General features: G+C 31.6%; 1 protein-coding gene across 5 annotated transcripts in view; it reads left to right on the plus strand.

Annotated features, from left to right (window-relative positions):
• didum (dilute class unconventional myosin) overlaps positions 1 to 22618 on the plus strand; it is a 148002-nt gene extending 125384 nt beyond the window's left edge. For all 5 annotated transcript variants that reach the window (XM_085811997.1, XM_085812000.1, XM_085811999.1 and 2 more), the window contains 6 exons: positions 367 to 517; positions 892 to 1034; positions 7771 to 7842; positions 7955 to 8040; positions 11276 to 11447; positions 14475 to 22618. In XM_085811997.1, the coding sequence (XP_085668123.1) occupies positions 367 to 517; positions 892 to 1034; positions 7771 to 7842; positions 7955 to 8040; positions 11276 to 11447; positions 14475 to 14747 (897 nt within the window). In that variant the 3' untranslated portion in view covers positions 14748 to 22618. The remainder of the gene's footprint in view (positions 1 to 366; positions 518 to 891; positions 1035 to 7770; positions 7843 to 7954; positions 8041 to 11275; positions 11448 to 14474) is intronic.
• Positions 22619 to 22916: the final 298 nt, after the last annotated feature.

Below are 22916 nucleotides of genomic sequence, written 5' to 3' on the forward strand. Positions count from 1 at the left end.
AGCAAATATAATTGAGAATACTACATTAATGTAGCAAGTTTTTGAAATTATGTGAAAGTATGAAAATATTTTTCTAGCTTCGAATTCCTGTTCAATAGCTTTATTTTTAAAGAAATGAAAAAAAAAAATGTCATGGTTAATTGCAAAGCAGTTGGAAAAGCTAATTTTTATATCTGACTCCATGAGCAAGTTATTTGGACATCTTTTCCATTGAGCAGATTTTTATAATATTTCTTTTACTGTGCAAACAATTCTAATACTTTTGCTTGTTTTGTTCTGAAATAATAAATTTTAAGATTAGAACTAAAATTTTTGTATATGTTTACGCTCATATATAAATATATATGATCGTCTCTCTCTATTTAGGCATTCCAAATAGAAAATACACCAAAACAGAATGAACAGTGCCTCAGAAACTTTGATTTGTCTGAGTATCGACAAGTTTTGAGTGATGTTGCTGTGTGGATTTACCAAGCTGTGATAAAACTTATGGAAGAACGAGTTCAACCTTATATAGGTAAATACAGGGTTCTTTGATTGTAGGTTATGAAGCAATAATTAGTTTTTTTTTTTTTTTTTTTTTTTTTTTTTTTAATTCAGATAAAAAACACACACACTCATTCTCTGCCTTGAGATTTTTTTTAAAAAATCTTTGGTGAAACTTTTTAAAGGAAATTAGGTCATATTTGTATTTTATCATGGAATAAAACACAAAAACTTCCTTTGTTGGAAATTCTACCCCCAAAATTTCCTCTGTTCATTTGCTTTAATTTGTCACTGCTTGTGCTGTATTAAGAGTATTTTTAATAGTGTAGCAAAAATTAAACAAGATCCTCATAGTTTTCCGTCCAGATTACTTTTAGGTTCTGATTTGCCTTTTGACCCTTTTAGTTCCTGCTGTTCTGGAACATGAAGCTATACCAGGAATTTCTGGGAATAAGCCATCAGGCATGAGAGGCAGATCATCTAGTGTTGCTAGAGAAATTGAATCTCCTGTAGATCCTCAAAGAGCTCTTGACAGTTTGCTACATGAAGTAAGTGAAGTGTTACAGCAAATATTATTCAGTTATTGTTCAACTAACTGCCTTTTCAAGCAAGCACCAATTTGTAAATAATTTTTTTGTTAACAAATTAGCGTTTTCAGTGTTTTTAATTAATACTTTACCAACTGCTAGTGGTTCAACAGCATACGCATGTCCAACCGGTCGCTCAGCCACAGATTCTCCCTAATAATAAAATGCACATGATATAGAAAAAAAGCAATTGTTTATTGCCATGGCTACCGATTTATAGGCTATTTTTAAGTAGCCCCGAGCAAAAAGCTATTAATAGGCTATCGGTGGCGTTGGTAAAAAAAATTGATTAATAGGCTATCGTTTGGTAGATGTTCAGGATAAAAAGCCAATTAATAGGCTATGTGGCGTTCCGACAGATACTTCAACTTCTATTCATGAGATGGCGCCACGTGTAAAATCCAGTTCTTAATCGGAGCAGCAAAGCGACATCTTTACTCACTCAGACTTCTCGTCACACAACTGTACGCGAAGGTAGCATGAACTGTGTTCCGAGCTCTGTGTTGATCTCTGCAATGTAATTTAAATTGTAATTTAGTATTTAATATATTCTTTTGTTATAGGAGATTGTCTATTCTTATTTTCTTTAATTATATCATGCATTAAGCACACACGACCACCAAAAGTGGTGACCTTTTGACTGAGCACGCTACTGAGAATGCATTTTCAACGACCCTAAGCCACGTGCATCCAAGGCATTTTGAAGAACTGACTAAAAATAACAACGAATATGGACATTAAACGTATGCTACAACGTACCCCTTCAATTATTTCTAGAAGTATTGATATATATTGCTTGTGTTTTTTTTTCAAAGTCGTGCATATCATCGCAAGGAGCTTCAGCAAATCATCAATGTGATCTGTTCCGTTCCGCTGACTTCGCCAGTCGTGCAATAATTCTTCGATCATTCAACGACAAATGTGCTACAACAGTGATTTTCGCTAAATGTGCTACATCAGTAATTTTTCTGCAACGTGCTACGGCAAAATTCTTCCCTCAGTGTTCGAAAGTAGTGAATTTCTTTCCCACATGCTACAGGAGTGATTTCCTTTTTCCTTCGAAAGTGCCTTAGCAGTGTGAAGTGGTGATTTTGTGTGTGCGCAATACAAAATGAACGCATCATTTTTTTTTTTCTCAAATAGGGGTTTCTTTTCAAATGCATTTCGGTAAAATATTATTTGTGTGTGTAATTGCTGACCCTGTATTATTTGTGTGTGTATCGTTACGTAAATTTTTTCTGCATGGTTAAAATATTTATTGTTATCATGGTAAAATATCAATAGTGTATCTTCATGCTACAATATTTGTGCTGTTAAGTGTTTATTATTTAAAGTGAAAATTATCTATCAGTATGCCCGACGATATTCCACCAGAGCCACAAATCACACGCGTTGCGGTGAAGCCACCGCCTTTCTGGAAAAATAATCCTTCATTGTGGTTCGCTCAGATCGAAGCACAATTTTCTATTGCTCGCATTAGTGAGGATTCTACAAAATTCGACCATGTAGTTGCAGCAATTGAGTCTGATATTCTGAATTCAGTGCATGACTTAATTCTCAAACCACCTGATTGTGATAAATACTCCAAACTGAAACAGCGGCTCATTGAAATCTATTCAGAAAGTGAATCTTCAAAAATACGTACTTTACTACAAGGACTTGAACTTGGAGATCAGCGACCTTCATACTTGCTGTCACGAATGCGTGATCTGGCAGGAAGCCATTTTAGTGACGACTTGTTGAAGTCACTATGACTTTCGCGTCTCCCTAATAACATACAAATAATTCTTGCTGCTTCCAATGAAGATCTAACCCGTTTAGCAGCAATGGCTGACAAAATTAATGAACTTGTTACTCCAGCTTATGTCAGTGCTGCTAATGCTGCACCTTCTAGTTCATCCCTCGAACAACAAGTGGCTGAATTGACCAAAAAAGTATCTGAACTCTCTACAAGTCTTCATGCTTCACGGAGATACAATCGATCAAATCAGGGCCCACGTAATAAATTTCGTGCCCGAAGCAGGAGTCCATCTCGTCTTAATACTCGAACGCAGTACAAAGAACCCACAAGTGGCATATGTTTTTATCATATGAACTTTGGCTCTCAAGCTCGCAAGTGTGCCCCTCCATGCACTTTTGAACAAGCGGGAAACTAAATGGGTGGTCTTCTGCTGGCCAACAGAATGTCCGCCACATCGACAGAATAGTACTGGCTGATCGTTCAACTCAGTTATGTTTTCTAGTAGATACTGGAGCTGACATATCAGTGCTCCCGAGAACTAAAACAAATGCTCACCAACTTAATAAACTTGTACTGTATGCAGCCAATTGTACCCAAATTGCAACCTACGGCACCAAACTATTGACACTTGATTTAAACTTGCGCCGGACTTTCAACTGGCCTTTTATTATTGCGGATGTAACTCAAGCAATTATTGGTGTCGACTTCTTGACACATTTCCACCTTCTAGTGGATGTCAAGAATAATTGCTTAATTGATGCTACAACTCAGCTAACATCACAGGGCCAAGCTTCTCACGTATCAAATGTACCTACCAACATAAGTGTTTTATCGGGCAGCACACGGTTTCATCGGTTATTAGCAGAATTCCCTGACATTTTAAACCCATCCAAATCAGGGCAGCATACTCATCAGCCAGAAGTGTATCATCACATTGAAACACATGGCCCACCTGTATTTTCCAAGCGTCGTCGTCTTTCTCCAGAGATGCTAAAAGCTGCTCGCAAAGAATTTGAATTCATGCTAGCACAGGGAACCATTCGCCCATCTAAAAGTCCATGGGCCAGTCCACTTCACATGGTTAAAAAGTCTAATGGTGACTGGCGGCCTTGTGGAGATTATCGTCGACTTAATGCCATCACAGTCCCTGACAGATATCCAGTCCCACATATCCAAGACTGTACCCATCTTTTTCATGGAACAAACATATTTTCTACCCTCGATCTTGCCAGAGCATATCATCAGATCCCAGTGCATGCTGAAGATGTGCCCAAGACCGCAGTGACTACACCATTTGGTCTCTTTGAGTACTTATATATGCCATTTGGCCTTCGCAATGCTGGCCAAACATTTCAGCGTTTCATACACCAAGTACTGTCTGGTCTCGATTTCTGCATCCCATATTTTGATGATATCCTGGTTGCATCTACAGATGCGGAAGAACATTTTAAACATCTGCGTCAGATTTTCACTCGCCTTAAAGATCATGGATTAAAACTAAATCCATCCAAATGTGTACTTGGTCAACCCTCAGTTTCCTTTCTTGGATGTCTTATCACCCAGAACGGAGTTAAACCTTTACCGGAAAGAGTCAAAGCAATTAACGACCTACCTCAGCCCAAAACCATCTCTGAACTGAAGCGTTTTCTAGCAATGTTAAATTTCTACCGACGCTTTCTGCCAAATGCCGCAAAAACACAAGCCTGCCTACATGAGTTTCTGAAGAATAGCAAAAAAAAAACGATCAACGAGCTGTCCCTTGGACTGAATCTGCATCTGCAGCATTCGTGCAATGCAAACACGATCTGGCAAATGCAGCCACACTTTCTTATCACTCACCTAGTGATCAGCTCTCTATAATGGTAGATGCATCTGACACGGCCATAGGAGCAGTGCTTCAAGCCCATACCACTAAAGGACTTTCCCCAATGGCATTCTTTTCCAGAAAACTCACTACATCCAGAAAGGAAATACAGCACATATGACAGAGAGCTACTTGCTGTGTACTGTGCTGTTAAATACTTCCGGCACAACTTGGAAGGACACGACTTCATCATTTTCACCGATTATCGACCATTAACCTTCGCTTTTAGGAAAAACTCTGACTCATGTTCTCCTCGTCAGCTTCGACATCTGGATTTCATCGCCCAGTTTAGTACAGATATCAGATATGTCTCTGGTACTGATAATTGTGTCGCTGATGCCTTGTCTCGGGTAAACAATATCAACCTCACTACCCCAGATTTCTCTGAAATTGCAAAAGCTCAATTGCATGATGAGGAACTCAAGAACCTAATCTCAAATCCACAAACCTTCCTTCAGTTACAACCGCTGCACATTGATCCAACGCTTAAAATTTACTGTGACATAGAGAACAATAGAATACGTCCCTATATGCCTGTCAATTTTAGACGTGAAGTGTTTAATGCCTTGCACAATTTGGCACATCCTGGAATCCGTGCCACCAAAAAGCTGATCGCAGACAGATTTGTCTGGCCAGCGATGAATCAAGACATCACAGAATGGACTCGTTCATGTATTAGATGTCAACGGTGTAAAGTATCCCGTCACACTCACAGTCCCATTCAACAATTTAACCTTCCAGCAAGACGCTTTGATCATGTACACTTAGACTTGGTTGGCCCATTGCCTCCTTCAAATGGTTACACTTACCTCCTCACTTGTATTGATCGGTACACAAGATGGCCTGAAGCCATTCCTATTGAAAATATATCCGCTGAAACTGTAGCTCGAGCATTCATCTCCCAGTGGCTTTCAAGATTTGGCATGCCTACCACCATCACTACTGACCAAGGCCGACAATTTCAATGTCACTTGTTCGCATCCCTCACCTCCCTTCTTGGCATTCGCCATATTCGCACAACACCATACCATCCATCTGGAAATGGGATGGTGGAACGCTTTCACCGATCTCTCAAACAAGGTCTGAAGTGCCACAGTAGCACACACTGGGCAGAAGCCTTACCCCTAGTCTTGCTTGGTCTTCGCGCAGCATTCAAAGAAGACATTGGTAGCACTTGTGCTGAAATGTTATATGGTGCAACCCTCCGTCTGCTAGGTGAATTCTTTCACCCGGAATCTACTCCAGTAATCGACCCTCCAACATTCCTTCAACGTTTACGTGAGACCATGAGCAAGATCTCGCCAACCCCAGCATCTTCGCATAACCAGCCAAGTTATTTTGTACATCCTGCGCTTGAGACATCTTCGCACGTATTCGTGCGCAACGATGCAATCAAGCCAACTTTAACACCTTCATATGATGGTCCATTCAAAGTTGTCAAACGAACACCGAAACATTTCACCATCATCTGCAATGGCAAACAATCAGTGATTGGAATCGATCGTCTCAAACCAGCATTTCTAATGCAAGATCCAACAACTTCCTCATTAACATCACTCCCGGAAGAAAGCTTACATCCCGTTAAAGAGCAACCTAAAACTACCAGATCTGGAAGAAAGGTTAAATTTAACCCAAAGTACTTATAACGTACCGATGGTACTTGGGGGGGAGTACTGTGGCGTTCCGACAGATACTTCAACTTCTATTCATGAGATGGCGCCACGTGTAAAATCCAGTTCTTAATCGGAGCAGCAAAGCGACATCTTTACTCACTCAGACTTCTCGTCACACAACTGTACGCGAAGGTAGCATGAACTGTGTTCCGAGCTCTGTGTTGATCTCTGCAATGTAATTTAAATTGTAATTTAGTATTTAATATATTCTTTTGTTATAGGAGATTGTCTATTCTTATTTTCTTTAATTATATCATGCATTAAGCACACACGACCACCAAAGCTATGAGTCGGTAGGCGTTCGGGGAAAAAGCTGTTTAATAGCCGATCGGTCGGTAAAATGTTTATATCTTGCAACAATCAAAAATCAATATCACATGAAACCTGCAACAACCAATTCATAAATAATTTTTTAATATCTTGCAACAACCCTCAGCAATCAATAAATAACCTGTCATACAACCCACAACAACCAATCCATAAATAAATTTTCTGTTGCCAATGTTCTGCATTTTCAGAGTTTTTAATTAATATCTTGGCTGATTAAAATAGTACAAAGATGAGATTGGTCGAAATGGCTTCCCACAAATTTTTGGAATGGGGGGGGGGTTTACCTCTCTCGAAACTAAACTCTCCACTGTTCTGGAGGAGATGGTGTTACAAATAGACAGACACAGATTTTAATAGTATAGATTTTTAATTAGTTAATGTACCACTAAAGGAAAATTTTGATGTGGTTGATATACCCAGTATGTCAAAAGATATTCATTAAACAATTAATGAATTATAATCAACCCATTTTATATGAAATAATTGATATAATGTGTGTATTATTCTTAAAAATAATTATAAATTTTACTGCAGAATTTTATTTCCAGTTAATATTATAGGCCTAGTTATGTACAAAAAACAAATGTTTGTTTTTAAGCATCTTTCGTAGAGGTAAAATAAATAAAAGAAATGCTGCATTCATGTAATTTAAGTTTGAAAATACTTAAATTGTTTAGTTTTTTTTTTTTTTTTTTTTTTTAATATGTTGTTTTGTTGAATTTTTATAAATTTCTGAAAATGATGAACTTTGTCGTGATTTTTGTCTGGAACTTATAAATGATGTCATTAAGATGTTACTGTGAAATGACCATTCATATAAAATCAGTCAGATATTTCTTAAGAGCATGTTTTAATGTCATTTACAATCTTAATTTTGCCTATCAAACATTTTCTTTCAGTTAGATACTGTTTAATTATATGCATTAATAGCTTATTTTGTATAGTTGAAGTGTAATACTTGTAAAATTCAAAGCGTTGTCATTGCTGCCATTAGGTATGATCAAGGGTGATGTTCTCGAAGAAATTCTGATTCATTTTTTTTATGTTGCATGTTAAATAAGTTTCTTAAGGTTCTTCTTTTCTTTTTAGCTTGGGGCCTTCTTCAAAGTTCTTAGCATCCATGGTGTTGATCCTGAACTTATTACTCAAGTTTATAAACAGGTTTGCTTATGAACAGATTATTTATATTTTTACTTTGTTTTTCATATCAGTGTGTCCTCTAAATTATTCTTTTTTAACTTATCATTTCCTCTTTTTTATTTCATATTTACAGCTTTTCTACTTCGTATGTGCTGGAGCACTGAACAATTTACTATTACGTAAAGACATGTGCCATTGGTCAAAGGGTATGCAAATAAGGTAAATCTAATTTAGCATGTGTTAATATACATTAAATGTGATACACTTATAATTTTTACATATTCTTGCATTCAACTTAAATTTGTGGAAGAGTTTTTATTTCCAAATTATCACTAGTGTACATTTCTTCATAAGCTTCAAATTTTAAACATTTTGAAATATTTACCTGTATTTAAATATATTCATTTATTAACAAAAAAATAGATCTGTTTAAAATACAGGTAAAATAACTGAATTTTATTATTATTGTAAACAAAAAGCAGTGTTAGCATATTGTTATGAATATAATAATTTGAAAGCTGGCAGAGATCCTAAAAAAATATTTAATTTAACATGTCATTAATTTTCACTTCCTGCTTCTATCTTGCAATGATCTAGCTGGTACAAAGCATTGATTCATCAGAATTACATAGGTAGATGCCTATTAGCAAGCAAATAGTATTTGTAAGTACCATCAGTAAATAAACAAAGGTTTAATGTCTGCCCCTTCTGATGTTATTGTAGTTAACAATGGTGTCGGTACATGCTGTTGAATCTTGATCCGAATCGTGACAAGGTTTGATTAGTAATTTTTCAGAATGAGGGCATTTAAAATCTCTCAATGCAAGGTGAGAGGGAGATTATGCTAAGGAAAGGAGAAGTGCAAAAACATCAGATTGTACTTCCTGGTGTGGTAATAATAGTATTTATATGGATTCTATGAGTATTATTTGACCACACTATGTGGCTTACCCCATAGCTTAACTTCGTATTAGGCAGGAGGAGTGAGCTTGCAAAGCTCCCAGAGAGATTTCTTTAGTCACATTTGTCATGCTTCCAGAGACCTCATTCTCAGGGGGTGGACTTAATTCATCTCAGGGGCTGTTATCACCCACTCAGATGGCTGAAGTCACTACCCTTTCAGACAACAGGAACTAAGCTTGTGTATTTTACACCTCCATAGCCCGAGACTATCAGATTATAGATCTCAGCCAATATGATAAACAACCCAAGGGAATACTCCCTAGTGCATTATAATTTGAATAGAACTTAATCTGTTAGTCATGTGTAGTGCATAAATTAAAAATTCGAGTGTCGTATTGTCTGCTGTAACCAAGAGTTTTTCCTCAAAAACAAGAGAACAATGCTAACTCAAGTGAAAAGGATTAAAGACAAAGGAAACGAAGTAGAGGCAGGAAAAGTGTTATCAGACTTTGCTTTATTGGATATAATCAAGGCATGATTGATATTGATAAGCAAAATTAAATGCTAACATGTTTCATCTCAGTTTATATGAAATATATGCAAATATGTAAAAAATACTTATTTTTATTTGCTAAGCCATAGTAAAATAATAAATAATTTTGCCAACTTTCAATATGGATGTTGCTGAATAAATGTGAATGCAAGTATCCCTGATCTAACTATTTTTGTATACAAACAATTTTTCATACAAACTCAAAGATGAAAAACTGAAGAAACTTTTTAGATTATGTTTTGGATAATAAAATTCATTCTATTAAAAAGTGCAGTTGCATATAAAAATTTGCCAAAATGTGTGGTAGTTCAAACAGCATTGCTGCTTTTAAATAAATTATTTAATTAAGAGGACATGCAACATCGTGACAAGCGAAATGAAACTATTTCGAAGCAAAAGTTATTAGGGTATAACTTTTCAAAAAATAAACTTATACTCTAGATTCTTTTTTTCATTTAAAGTAGACAGATTTTAGATCATATTAAACCCATAAAATATAAATAGAAAGACTAATGTTTTTAAAAACCATCCGTTATATTTCTCTTACCTTTGACGAATCTTTAGTGACAGTGTGCTATTTCGATACACTTTTCTTAAAAAATACTGCACCAGACTTCTTCATATGTTGCATGATGGTTAAAAACATATCATTTAAGAATAATAAGCAGAATTTACATTTTACTTAGAAAGAAAAAATATTAAAAATAAATTGGTAAAATGTTTTGAAAATCATGGAAAAAAATATTATCAAATTTTTAATATATTAAAAACTAGTGATCATAAATTTCATATCCTGCATAATTTGAAAGAAATAGTTAAGATAAGCAACTGAGGAAAATTTAAACCTTCCAAGCTGAATTGCTTTCAAGAAAAATGTACCAAAAATTTTTAAAAAAAAAAAAAAAAAACCTCATTTTGAGGAAAACTGGAAAAAAAAAAAACAATTAAACGCTAATAATTTATAAAAAATCATTTTAATATTTTCCTGCACCATATTCATCTTGAATTGACATTTCTACATCAAGCTGTTTTATTAATTTATGTTTCTTTCTGGCCATTTCAGAAAGCTTTTGGTAAGCAAGATGAGCCTCACGAATTCTATCCCAATGCATTCTTTGCAAAGACTTTACCATATAAAATCCTGGTTGTATTCTTAATGATTCCATTACTTTAATGCACCTTTATACATAATCATTAAAACATATTATCGCATCTAACAAACCTAATTTTAAGGTGATGACCCTCACAAAAACAGTTTTTTGTATGTGTGGTCTGGATGCAATTTATTAAAACTCTCATTCGGGTTCTAAGTTCTTCCATGAATTTATAGTAGTTTTTAGTATCAGAGAGACTTCTAAACACACTTTTAACAGCTTATAAAACAGGTTCTGACAAAAATATTATATAAACATACTTTTTACCAGCTAATAGAGCTAGCTTTATTGTGACCATACCAAACATCTGTCTCTTTTAAACTGGTGTGGCTTATGGGCTAACTAATGCTTGTTTGCACTTTTGGAATGAAGATTTCTGTCTTAAAATTTCGAAACGTGCACAAATTACATATTATTGGATTCATCTCAGTCTACTTTATTTTTTTAGCCCAAATTTGAAAATTCAAAAATTTATAAATTTTTATGTCAAATGTCCCCTTAAGCAGTTGATTAAAATTCATTTGAATATTTGTTTGGTGTGTATAATTGTTATGATCTCCTTTTTATTGTTATGTTGTATTATATGTAATTTTTTGTAACACATCATTTTAAGATTGTACTAAATGTGCTAGATTTTTTTAGTCTCGTTAATTTTTTATTATTTAACAAGCATTACCATTATTAAAATAAGATGCATGGATTGTAATTAAATTACTTTGAGAATTTTAATTAAAATGTCAAGAAAAAGTTTCTGAAATAGGAAAAGTATTAGTGTTTTGTTTATATTTCATTTTATGTTTGCTTGTGATTAATAATATAACTTATTTCTTTTAAAAATAATTAGGTACAATCTAAGCCATTTAGAACAATGGTGTAGGGATCTACGTATACAATACACAGAGGTAATAGAGACTTTGCTTCCAATTGTACAAGCATCGCAACTTCTGCAAGCTCGCAAAACTGATGCAGATGTGCAGAGTGTTTCTGATATGTGCGACAAGCTTACTACCTCTCAGGTGATTATGATAATTTCTTATTTTTAGTTTTATTGATTTTTTGAAAGGAATTTCTTTGCAATTTTTTTTAAATGAAAGGCATTATTTACAACAATTTTTTTTTTTTTTAAATATGATTTTAGTAATATGGGAATTAAAATGTTATTAATATTAGGATGTCCTGTGAAAATTTTGAGGCAATATAAATATCATTTTTTAATTTAAAATATTCTCAGAAGCTGCTTAAACATGTTTAGATAAACATTATCTATGACTTCACTCCATCTACGAGGCATGTCCATAATTCCATCCTTATGATCAAAGATCCAAGGTGATGTTTGTCCAAAACGATTATAATCTTTTTCTGAGAAATATTAGAACCATTCCTACTGTGTGTTAAGAAGGCTATTTTTATACCTGTCAATTTGCTTAAATTGTCAGAGTTAGCTTAGCCAAGAGCTATGGAATTATACAAGGTGTTTTCTCTCTCTTTACTGACTGCCATCGTGGTGTAACTAGAAGCATGCTTGATACATATTTGGGAGGTCCAGAGTTCAAATCCATCCCAGCAAGGGTATTGCAGATTTCTTTACTTCCCTGATATTGAAAAAGTCTAATGACTCTAAAGGTGCTGCCTGAACTAAAAGGTGGTTGATTGTCAAGGCCATTATTATCAGATTATTATCTTTTATACACACACAGTTTGATATGTTTAAAGCTACAACATGAAAATTTCTGAAACGTTTTGAGTAGTTGTAGAAATTCGAGGTAATTTGTAAACATTTCTCTGAGCTTTTTTCCATCCCCTCAATTCAAATTTTAAACATTCAGTCATTTCTATTTTTTAATTATCATTATTGTACATTTCTTTGTAAGCTGCACATTTTAAACATTTTGAAATAGTTATCTGTATGTAAATATATTCATTTATTAACAAGTAATTAGATCTGTTAAAAATACAGGTAAAATAAGTGAATTTTTTAATTATTGTTAACAAAAAGCAATGTTATCATATTTTTATGAATATAATTGTTTCCAGTATATGTAAAAGTGTTATATTCATTAAAAAATAGTGCAATTTCGGGGGAAAATGTTTTATGTACATGAACATGCAAGTCCCTAATTTTCAAACATCTCAAGTATATCAAGGATGAGAAGAATAGTGAAAGGAGAGATATTGATAAAGGAAAGAAGAAAGCCTATAAGACTATTGAAGGCTTGGAAGATCTGAAATATCATGGAAAATGGAACAATCTATTTGAAAGAAAGACCCTCACCGTGAAGCTGTTAACCCTCTCATTGCGTACTTTTTAAAATCAAAATAGGTTCAAAAATTGCATATATTTTTTATTACATATTTCAAATCTACGTATATTTTAGAGTTAAAATATACGAAAACTTTTTGTAAAAGAGTTTTCTTTCAGTATAGAATTAGATCATAGAAAAAGGTTGTCAGAATACTGAAATTGAAGAATAATGATATAAAAGGAAAATTTTGAAAATTAATATTGGTGAAATTATGATTTATTTTATAAAATACAAAGGTAAAACATATATACTAATGAAAATATTTGCATAATGTAATATTTTGCATATCAATTTTGCACCACTGTTGAACGTTTTCAATAGAAACTGAATTTTCAGATTCATCACTCTCTGCAGAGGAATCCGAGAAATTCTCATCAGTTTCGCAATAACTATCTTCAATATACTTGAAATCAGAGTCAGAACTACTATCAATGTCGGAAATATCATCAGGAATATAGGTTATAGCACATGCGAAACGCTTCCTGCCAGACATCTTTGAGCTCTGAAAAGCATGCACAAAATGCTACATTATGTATTCTTGTATATTTGGCAGAAATGTGGACAACTAACGCCATCTGTTAGCCCACATCTAAATAAACAATTGAACATCACAGAAATGCCAAAAGGAAACCTTGAACGGAGAAAGAGCGGATTGCACAGTTAAAAACACGACAAAAATTCATTCCCACAGAAATCGCAGGTTGCACAAATTTTGCTACTTCTACGTTGCCCGTGGAAATCGCAGGATGCGCAGCGAGAGGGTTAATGCCAGGAATGTTGAAAAAATAACAAGGAACTCCATCTTGAGAGTAAATTTTAAAAGAATTGAATGGAGAAAATTTAGCAGTCTAAAAATAGGGTAATAAACATTTAGAAATGATAGGTCCTTTGCACATATGCATGTACTGTTCCATTTCCTCAGGCATATAAGCCTTGAAGTAAGTTTTTCAATTTTTATATTGTTTGAATTCTTCTGTGTCTTTTCTCTTTTATGTTAATGCTAAGATTTTTAAACCTTTCCTTTCTATTACTATGTGTAATTTTAGGCTGCATCTACTCACTAACGGTAATTATAAAGGAATTTTAACAATGAAACTTTATCAAAGGTTATAGTTTTTTTCCTCCCTAATAATGTTATTTTCATGATTGCAGCACATTAAGTACTTTTATTATACGTTCACAACACTGAGTTCTCAACTCTTTCTTTCTTTCTTTCTTTCTTTTTTAAGACTATATTCAATTTTTATATGAACTTGACTAACAAATCTCTTTTATTTTGGTATGTTGTGTGTATGTTCAAATCTTCATACTCCTCTTATTTGATCAGTTCACAAGATTTTGGGATGTAAAAGGGTTTCTTATCCAATTATGTTCTTTTCTTTAATTTGTAAAAATATCCTTTCAGTTGCAGTAAATGTCATGGGTTGTGTATTGCTATTCTGTACTTTTAGAGATCATTATATGTTTAACTGCGTGCAAATAATATGTATTTGGTTATAGTTTTATGTAAAATGCTTATCTGCATAAATAATCTGTAGATATTCTCTTGTATAGTAACGCAAATGAAAGGAATTCAAAGTATCTGATAGCATAAAATATTTAATGAACATGCTTACTTTGCCCAACAACTTTATTGTTATTGCAATATTATTTTTATTTACATAGTTTTTTGTTCATGCATGATTATATTAATCATCCAACCATTAAAAAGTATTAAGAATATTATTTTCTTGCTTTTAGATTATCAAAATTTTAAATCTTTATACTCCTGCTGATGATTATGAAGAACGTGTTCCTGTTTCATTTATACGTAAAATGCAAGCCTGCCTCCAAAAGCGTGATGAAGAACGTGCTGCTGCTGGTCATGGTCCAGTGGCAGGACCCAGCACATTGCTTATGGACACAAAATATGCCTTCCCAATTCGATTTCCATTCAACCCATCCAACATCCAGTTGGAAGATATTGTTATACCTGAAATCTTGGACTTGCATCATGTCCTCCGAAAAGTCTGAGGTGCCCTCCGAAAAATTCAAGAAATGCATCAAGATCAGATAAAATGGATTACCCAGGGGTGAAGTTGTAATAAATGTAAGGATTTTCCAAGTTCCCATGCAATATTAATTTGCACTCTTGCATGTGAAATTGGTTTCCTTTGTCTAGTGTTTGGTATGGTATCCTGTTTGCACATAAAACATAATCTAGTTGTCAATTCTTATAAAGGAAGAAATATATTTATTTTTTTTCTCTTGTGTTCTGATTCTAAATTTAATTAATTATCATGGTATGTATGTGCCTTTAGGAATTTAAAATAACTATAATTGGAATTATTTAAAATTTTCCAAACGTGTTTAATACTTGCTTGGAATACTTAATCTATCACCTCTGGGCAATTCTACTCTTGGGAGACACTCTGGAGAGATTTAGTTATGAAAAGCTGCATTTGAAGCACTAGTGCTTTCCTGGAGCATTTATGTCATGACATTGATGCTGTAGAATTTTTTATTTATTTTCTGTTGCATATATACAAATATATTATATGACTATAAATATGTATTTAAGAGCTATTAGATAAATTATGTATGATATTGTACAACTGTCTTCTGGCTCTGAGTGTGAGCTCATTGTAATGAGATTAAATTTAGAATTGCATTTAATTTATGACAAGAAACTGTTAAATGAAGTAACTTTTCTAGAAAAGTATTGGATTATACGCAAATATTCTGTAACAGATTGTATATATTTTAAGTTTTGTCACTTGTATAGGTAAATGCTGTGGAAAAAAAAAAGTTACATTTTTTTGGAGTTAGTATGATCAGATTTGTGTAGGTGCCATAATAACTTTGCTAAGACACTAATAGAATAATTTTTAATGTGCTATGCACATATTGCTGTAACTTATTTCAATTTTATTTTAATGCATAACATTAGATGATTTCTATAGCAAGTGAAGTATGCAGTACTTAACAAAATGGTAAATATATAAGCTGTTGTTTACATACAATGGATTATTATGTGATACCTCTAAAACAAAATTGTATTCTGTGTAGCATTTAAAAATTGGCCAACTTCACTTATTGCTGATAGCTCCTGCAGTGTTTTCTAAAATATAAAATATTTACTGTGGACTTCAGTTGCAGTGTCTTTTAAACATTTTTATTTTATTGTGCATTTTTGTTTTGATTGAATCAGATTTTATATAATTTTAAAATTTAATTTATAATCAAGCAATGTTAAATAATTTATTTACAAGTAATTCCTGCAAAAATATCAAATTTGAAATATCTCAAATGATACACTAACTTCTTACTAATTTTCTCTATATTTTGTTTAATATAATTCAATTTTTTTTTCATGTGATATATTTTTGAAGAATTAAGAAATTATTTTTAGTATTACTATTACTTTTTCCTCTTTCACAATGTAAAATTTCATGTGTGCAATAAATTAAAAATAAATTAGAAGTATAAGGTTAAAAAATTATTCTGTATATTAAATTTTTGTATTAAGGAATTATTGATATTTGTTGCACTTATTAATTTTACACAATTCTTTGTTACTGTCTGTAGCCATGGGAGTTTCATAGTTTCAGGGGAGGAATGTGGTCAGCCTTTTCTTTATCTGCTAAGTATTTAGCTTTAGTTTATGAATATAAAAAAACTACTTGTATTCAAGTTTTGTTATTAATCAACATTTCCTACATGAAAACCATGTATGAATATGTGTATTTAATAAATTAAACAATGGTTTTCCTACATGATTTTAATAAATTATGTAGGAAATAATAAATTAATAAATTATGTAGGAAATAATAAATAAATTAAACAATGGTTTTCCTACATGTATTTAATAAATTAAACAATGGTTTTCCTACATGAAAACCATTGTTTAATTTATTAAACACATTGAAAAATCATCTAAATCTATACTTATTTATTAGCAGTGATGAAAGTGGTACATGGGAGGGGGGTAAGTTTCAAAATCCTGGTCTATAGATTTATAAAGATTTCACATGTAATTATTTAAATTTATTGTTAACATGTAAAGTTTTCTTCTGTAAAACAAATATAATTTTGAGAACTTCATAAATATAATTACAGTTCAGCAAAATTACTTTCTCATTTGTTGATGTGTTCTGGATGCTTATAATGATACTTAATTTTGAATAGTAAACACATTAATTTTGAATAGTAAACACTATGTGTTAACTATGTAATTAACCCTTTGAGTTTCATGGCTTTTTAAATTTGCTCTTGAAGACCTGTTTTAAACAGCTTCTATTAGCTAAATTTTATAATTATGTATTTTAGCCCTTGTTTCATAAATTTCCATTCATTAAGGTGATATTTACATTATTAAAGAAAGAAGGAGAGTAGAATGTTTTAAATTATAATCTAATATTTACCAATTAACAAATAATGTCGTGACTAGTTAAAAATGGTCACTCAAGGGTTCAGTTCATTAAAATTGTGTGTCACATTTAGTAGTTATGGTTATGAAATCTCTTTTTTATATATATATATATATATATATATATATAAGCAAAAGGAGTCCAATAATTATATATATATATATATATAATTATTGGACTCCTTTTGCTTAACCTACTAGTTTCAGAATATGTGATATATGTGTTTTAGTTACTGTGTTTATTTGATGTTCTATAAATTCTTTTAACTGTTTTTGCATTTATTGTTGAGCATTTAATAGTCTGTTAGTTCTGTGACTTTTATTTGCATCTGGTATTAACTGTTAATCACATAATGTAGCCATCTTTATCTGCAATATATTTTGTGTTAATTTGTATTTCAATGCATGTTATTTTGTTATAAGGATATTTACAAGTGTAATATTTAAAATAACTTGAAAACTGTTTGTGGAAGTTGTCAGTTATACTCGAGCATGTAAATGTATAGATTCATGTTTTTATATTTTAATATGATAATGTATGTTGATTTTTATAAGAAAAAATAATTGCTGAGTATAATGTGACAAGTACACAGTGAGATTGATAACATAAATTTATCTGTGGAATATTTGATTCTTTTTAATAATAATAATAATTATTATTTTTACTTACATAATGTTTTTTTTGGGGGGGGGGGTGATTAAGATGTATAACATGAACTTTTATGTAAATAAGAACAAAATTTTATTTTTGTACTATTTTGTTAGAATAATTTTTAAGATCACATCATACAGTTGGATATGTATTGCAAATGAAATATGGTATTTAGTCTGCTGTTTCTCCCTTTCCTTTACAAATTGTACATTTTGAAAATATAGAGGACAAAATTTTGCAATATAGTATATCATTTTTAAGGGAAATGTTAAATGGGGGAGACTGAGTATGCTAAGAGCATATTATAAACAAATTTGCTAAAAATGGCTATATTCTACATTTTATTACAGTTACAATTATTAAATTGAATATGTTATTTTTATTTTATTTATTTATTTTTTATTTTTACTTACACAGTGTACCTGCCTTATTAGCCAATTCCTTTTTCATTAAAAATTTCTAAACGGTATACTGGAAAGTATGTGAGCGGTAGAAATATTGGGAGTATGTACAATAGTTGGATTGTGAATAAGGTTTAAAAACAAAAGTTTAGCATGACACATTTGATTTAATAACCAGTAACATTTATCGTAATGTAAATTGTTTGTGCTCTGATTTTTGTGTGTTTAATCCATATAGACTATTTTTGTTTTTATTCCCAGTTTATTTGTCTAACTTGTTTATTTATAATTAATGTGATTGGTCATTTGTTCTAGCCAAATGGTGTTCATTACTTACTATATATATATATATTGTATCTTGCTTCAGGATGGAACATTCCTTTTTTAACTTAAAATCTGCATATCCTTTGTAATATGTAGTATGCTCAATGTGATGTATTTTGCATTCTGTACTAATTAATTTTTCCATATTCAAATGATTTGCATCAAATTCCTGAATGAAGCGCAATTTTAAAACCCTTTAATGGGAATTTTGATTTAAATTGTTAAAAATTTAGTGTTTTATATTTTAAAATATTATCTTCCCATGCATTCCATATTTATTTCCTAAATGATATATATTAAGTATTATTTACAGTTGCATTATGTTCAACTTGGAAATGAGAGAATACGTATTTATTAAAATAAATTAATGCCATGTTTTAAAGTTTCATTTTACACTTGAATCCTTTATTATTTTTATTTTTGATTTTTATGCAGTTTTTAAATTTCTGCATTAAATTACCTACCATTAAAAAAAAATTACTGGTACTTTGTATGTTATATATGTTACTGTGAAAGACCAAAATTTGGTGAATGTCGACATAAATGTCAACATTCACATAGTCGCTTGGTGTATGTCTAAAATGTTTGCCAAATATCCTTATTTCTGACTTACACCTGCAAATGTCGACATTCACCATGCACTAATGGTAAATGTTGAATATGTCAGAGATTTGCATTTTGTTCTCTGTATTTCAGGTGGGATAAAACTTCATAAGGGTGATGTAAATTTTTCACCTGTCTTACTGAGAGGAGTAATGAGTTCCGGTGAGGATAGTTGTTCATAACTCTGTAAAGGCATTTTCACTGTGCAACACGTAGCTTTAGATTCTAAATGAGAAGGGCTACTCTGTATTACTTGCCTTCTTAATAATGACAGCAGTTGTGTTTAGATAAATGTTAAGTATTTAGTTTTAAATTTATCCATTAAAGAACTTTATTTTTTACTTTTGCATTTATACCATATATGTGAAATATGAAAATGCTTAAGTAGTAGCACATGTAAATAAACTTTTGAATTTAAACAGTACATTCTAAATGAGAAAAAGAAAGTAATAATAATAAAAAAGAACTTAATTATGTGATTGAAATCTTATTTATTGCAAGAACTTTTATGACCTTTTGAATTTCACAAGAGTCCCTTACTTTTTACAACTGCATTTAGTTGTGGAAAACTTCCTTTTGCAATGACATCGTGTATACCCTTGCCTTCCACTTCTCAAATTAGCTGCAGCTGCTTCTCTCAGCGACATTTCTTGAGAAGAAATCTTGTATATGGAAAGTAACTTTTCTTTACAAATTACAAATTGATTACAGGTGTAAAGCTGCTTGATAGTGCCATTTTTATTTGCTAGTTTATGAAAGTCAGAGTCTTTTATTCCAACAACTGGCAACACATTTTGGCCATCTGTACGACCACAGTCTAAATCAAAGACTTGTGTTCGTATGGTATCACCAATTTGAGCAGGAGGAAAAAAAAATTTTTTAATTTGTAGCATTTTTGTTGCTTTGCAGTAGATTTTCTTTCGTGAACGATCTTTTTATAAAAATAAACTCATGTTGTTCAGTCAGGGCTTGATATGAAGACATGGTAGGTTGCAAGTCCTCTTCAATATTTTGCTTTGGATTATGGTTTTTGATATGGCCATTGCTCAAATTTTCTTCAAAAGTATTAACAGTTTTTTCAAGCTGATCTTCAGTTTCAAAAGTATTAGCAATTTCTTCGAGTTGTTCTTCGGTTTCAATAATTGCGATTTGTTCGCCACGAAAAAAAAGACGATGCTATGCCTCTTCTTGGTTTAATGCCAAAAATGGCTTCATAAGGATTTTGGCATATTCCTTCATGATATGTCAAACCATCTGACCATTTATTTATGTCATTATCGTTCATCCATGCAGTTAACATATTCTGTGTATCCTGATTAGCCTTTCAACTGAGCCTTATGTTTGACTATGACAAGGCTTTCCATTAACTATCTTAACATCTTTCCTCATAGCACATAATTTGGATATGACTTGGTTACTGAATTTCCTACTTTTATCTGAATGCAATATAACAAAAGCACCAAATGTTAAAAATATTTGAAGATGATGATACGCTACTTCTTGATCTGTCTTAGTTTTCAATGATCATAGCTGGACAAACTTAGTTAAATGATCTTGATTCACCATTATGACTTATATTCGCTATCCCTGTGTCACTGCAGTTATATCAGATTAACTTGACATCTTGAGTTTTGTTTATATAAATTTGACTACAACATTACAACTTCATATGTAATATTTTTGTATTTACCTTGCAAATCTTTAAGCATATGTGTTCTTCCTTCGTGGCCTATTCCAGTGAGAATTTGAAATAGTATGCTGTACAATTTATTATTAGTAACATAATACTGGATATTTGTTTCTCCTGGTTTTAAGGGTACAATTAATTTTTCTTCATCATTAATTTTTAAAGCATTTTAATCATCTGTAATCCAAAAGTGTGCTGCACTTAGTTTTCGCAGAAATAACTCCAGAAAGAATTTTAGAGTACTTTTCTTGTGAAAAATAAAAACAGTTGTCTTCTTGTTTACTCGCAATCAATGCATTTAACTTTTCAAAGAAGAGTTCGTGATTTACTGCAGTATCCATTCAATATAAATTAAGGTATCAAATAAAAAAACAAAATTTAAGAAAACATTGTGCATACCATCAAACCTTGCATAAGACTGACAAACAGTGTTCCAGAGTATAACAAATACATGCCAATAACTTCAATTGCAGCAGAACGAAAGATTTGGTGACAGACTGTCAAACCTCTATTGACCTTGACTTCTCTTTTCAACCTCCACCACAATGTATCTGTGATTGTCCGAATGTACGAGAATATAATGAAATATTCAGTTTTTCTCTGACATATTTGGTATCTGTTGACATTCACGGGTGAATGTCGACATTTCCCAATTTCGGTCTTTCATGGTAACATATATAAAAATTAAAACAGTACATATAAAAATATTTTAATATCTATGATTTTATATATTTATGCTAGCAAAGAATGATAGTCTTTCTTATTAAATTATTTTTTCTAAGTTTAGTGTGTATGTATATACACTGACATTTTTTGATTTGAAGTTAGAGGTTCCGTTGGATATGGCATACAATTCGAAATTTATGCATCGTGCTTTACCATATGTCTCTTCTTCTTCCTCTTTTTTTTGGGGGGGGGGTATGAAGTATGTATCTGCGAAAATTTTACAATTGTTAAATTATAATGATGATAACAGATTTTGTCTTTCATAATTTATCAGTTACATGCAGACTTAGTTCAATTTGCATAAACTATCGTCAAAATGATGCATGCGTGCTTATTTTTTTTAACTTATTTTTTTTGTACTTGGAATTTAATTTGCATTTTTAAAGACCTCCTGATTAATTTTAAATAATTCACCTTTACCTATATCATTCCATTTTATGTGTTATCAGTCTTTATTTTCATCTTAGATGACTGTGGAGCACTTGATATCCGTAAATTAATATGCAGTTTTGTGATACTATATTATTAAATCATATTATAGAGAGACTTTATCTTATGTAACCAGAATATATACTGGGTATTTTAAAAATTTGTATTTCAGCTGTGACATTCCTCAAATCACAATTTAGGAAGCATTGTACTTTTAGAATTCTTGAAAGCTTAGATTCATTAACCATTTTATATTTGAGCTTAGAAACTGTTTTATATATGTGTACTTATTTTTGAGACTTACATAAGATTTAGAAAATTTTACACACTTTATTTATTGTAAGCTGTATGTGTATATATTTATGCATGACGTTCATTTGCATAAATTTATGTAACAATTGTGTAAAACCTTATTGATATGTCTAAATTTATCGAATTATTGTAAATTGCATATATTTTGAGCAAACAGTATATTTTGCTTTCGTGAAATAGGTAACAAATAGTTGTTACTGGATATGATACATGGATCTGTGCATATGAAGATTTGTTGCTTGTTAATTCTTTGAAATTTTATTTGTTTCTTGAAACAATTTTTTGTCTGTAGAAATATTTAATTTGCATGAACAAAATATAAATATTAATTTTCTTTTTGAATTAGTTTGTGAATATTTTACATGAACAATACAACAATAAATTGTCAGTTTGTAAAAGAATTTCATAATTACAAAAAATAATTTTAATGAAGAATTAAACTTCTATAAGCATTTAAAATTTTACATCAAAACTGTTTAGAAAAGCATATGGGTTTTAGATTGTTGTAATTATTTATAATTTTAATTTTTATCTTTTGAAAATAAGGGAGAAAATGTCTTTAGCAATAATTGAACTACATAACTAAAAAAAAAGTTAATCTTCTGCTGTAGTTTAAACCATATTGCTGGATGCCAATTTT

The sequence above is a fragment of the Stegodyphus dumicola genome, chromosome 2 (assembly GCF_044657685.1).
Source record: "Stegodyphus dumicola isolate Sdum_Otavi_A_Nest chromosome 2, ASM4465768v1".
Lineage (NCBI taxonomy): Eukaryota > Metazoa > Arthropoda > Arachnida > Araneae > Eresidae > Stegodyphus > Stegodyphus dumicola.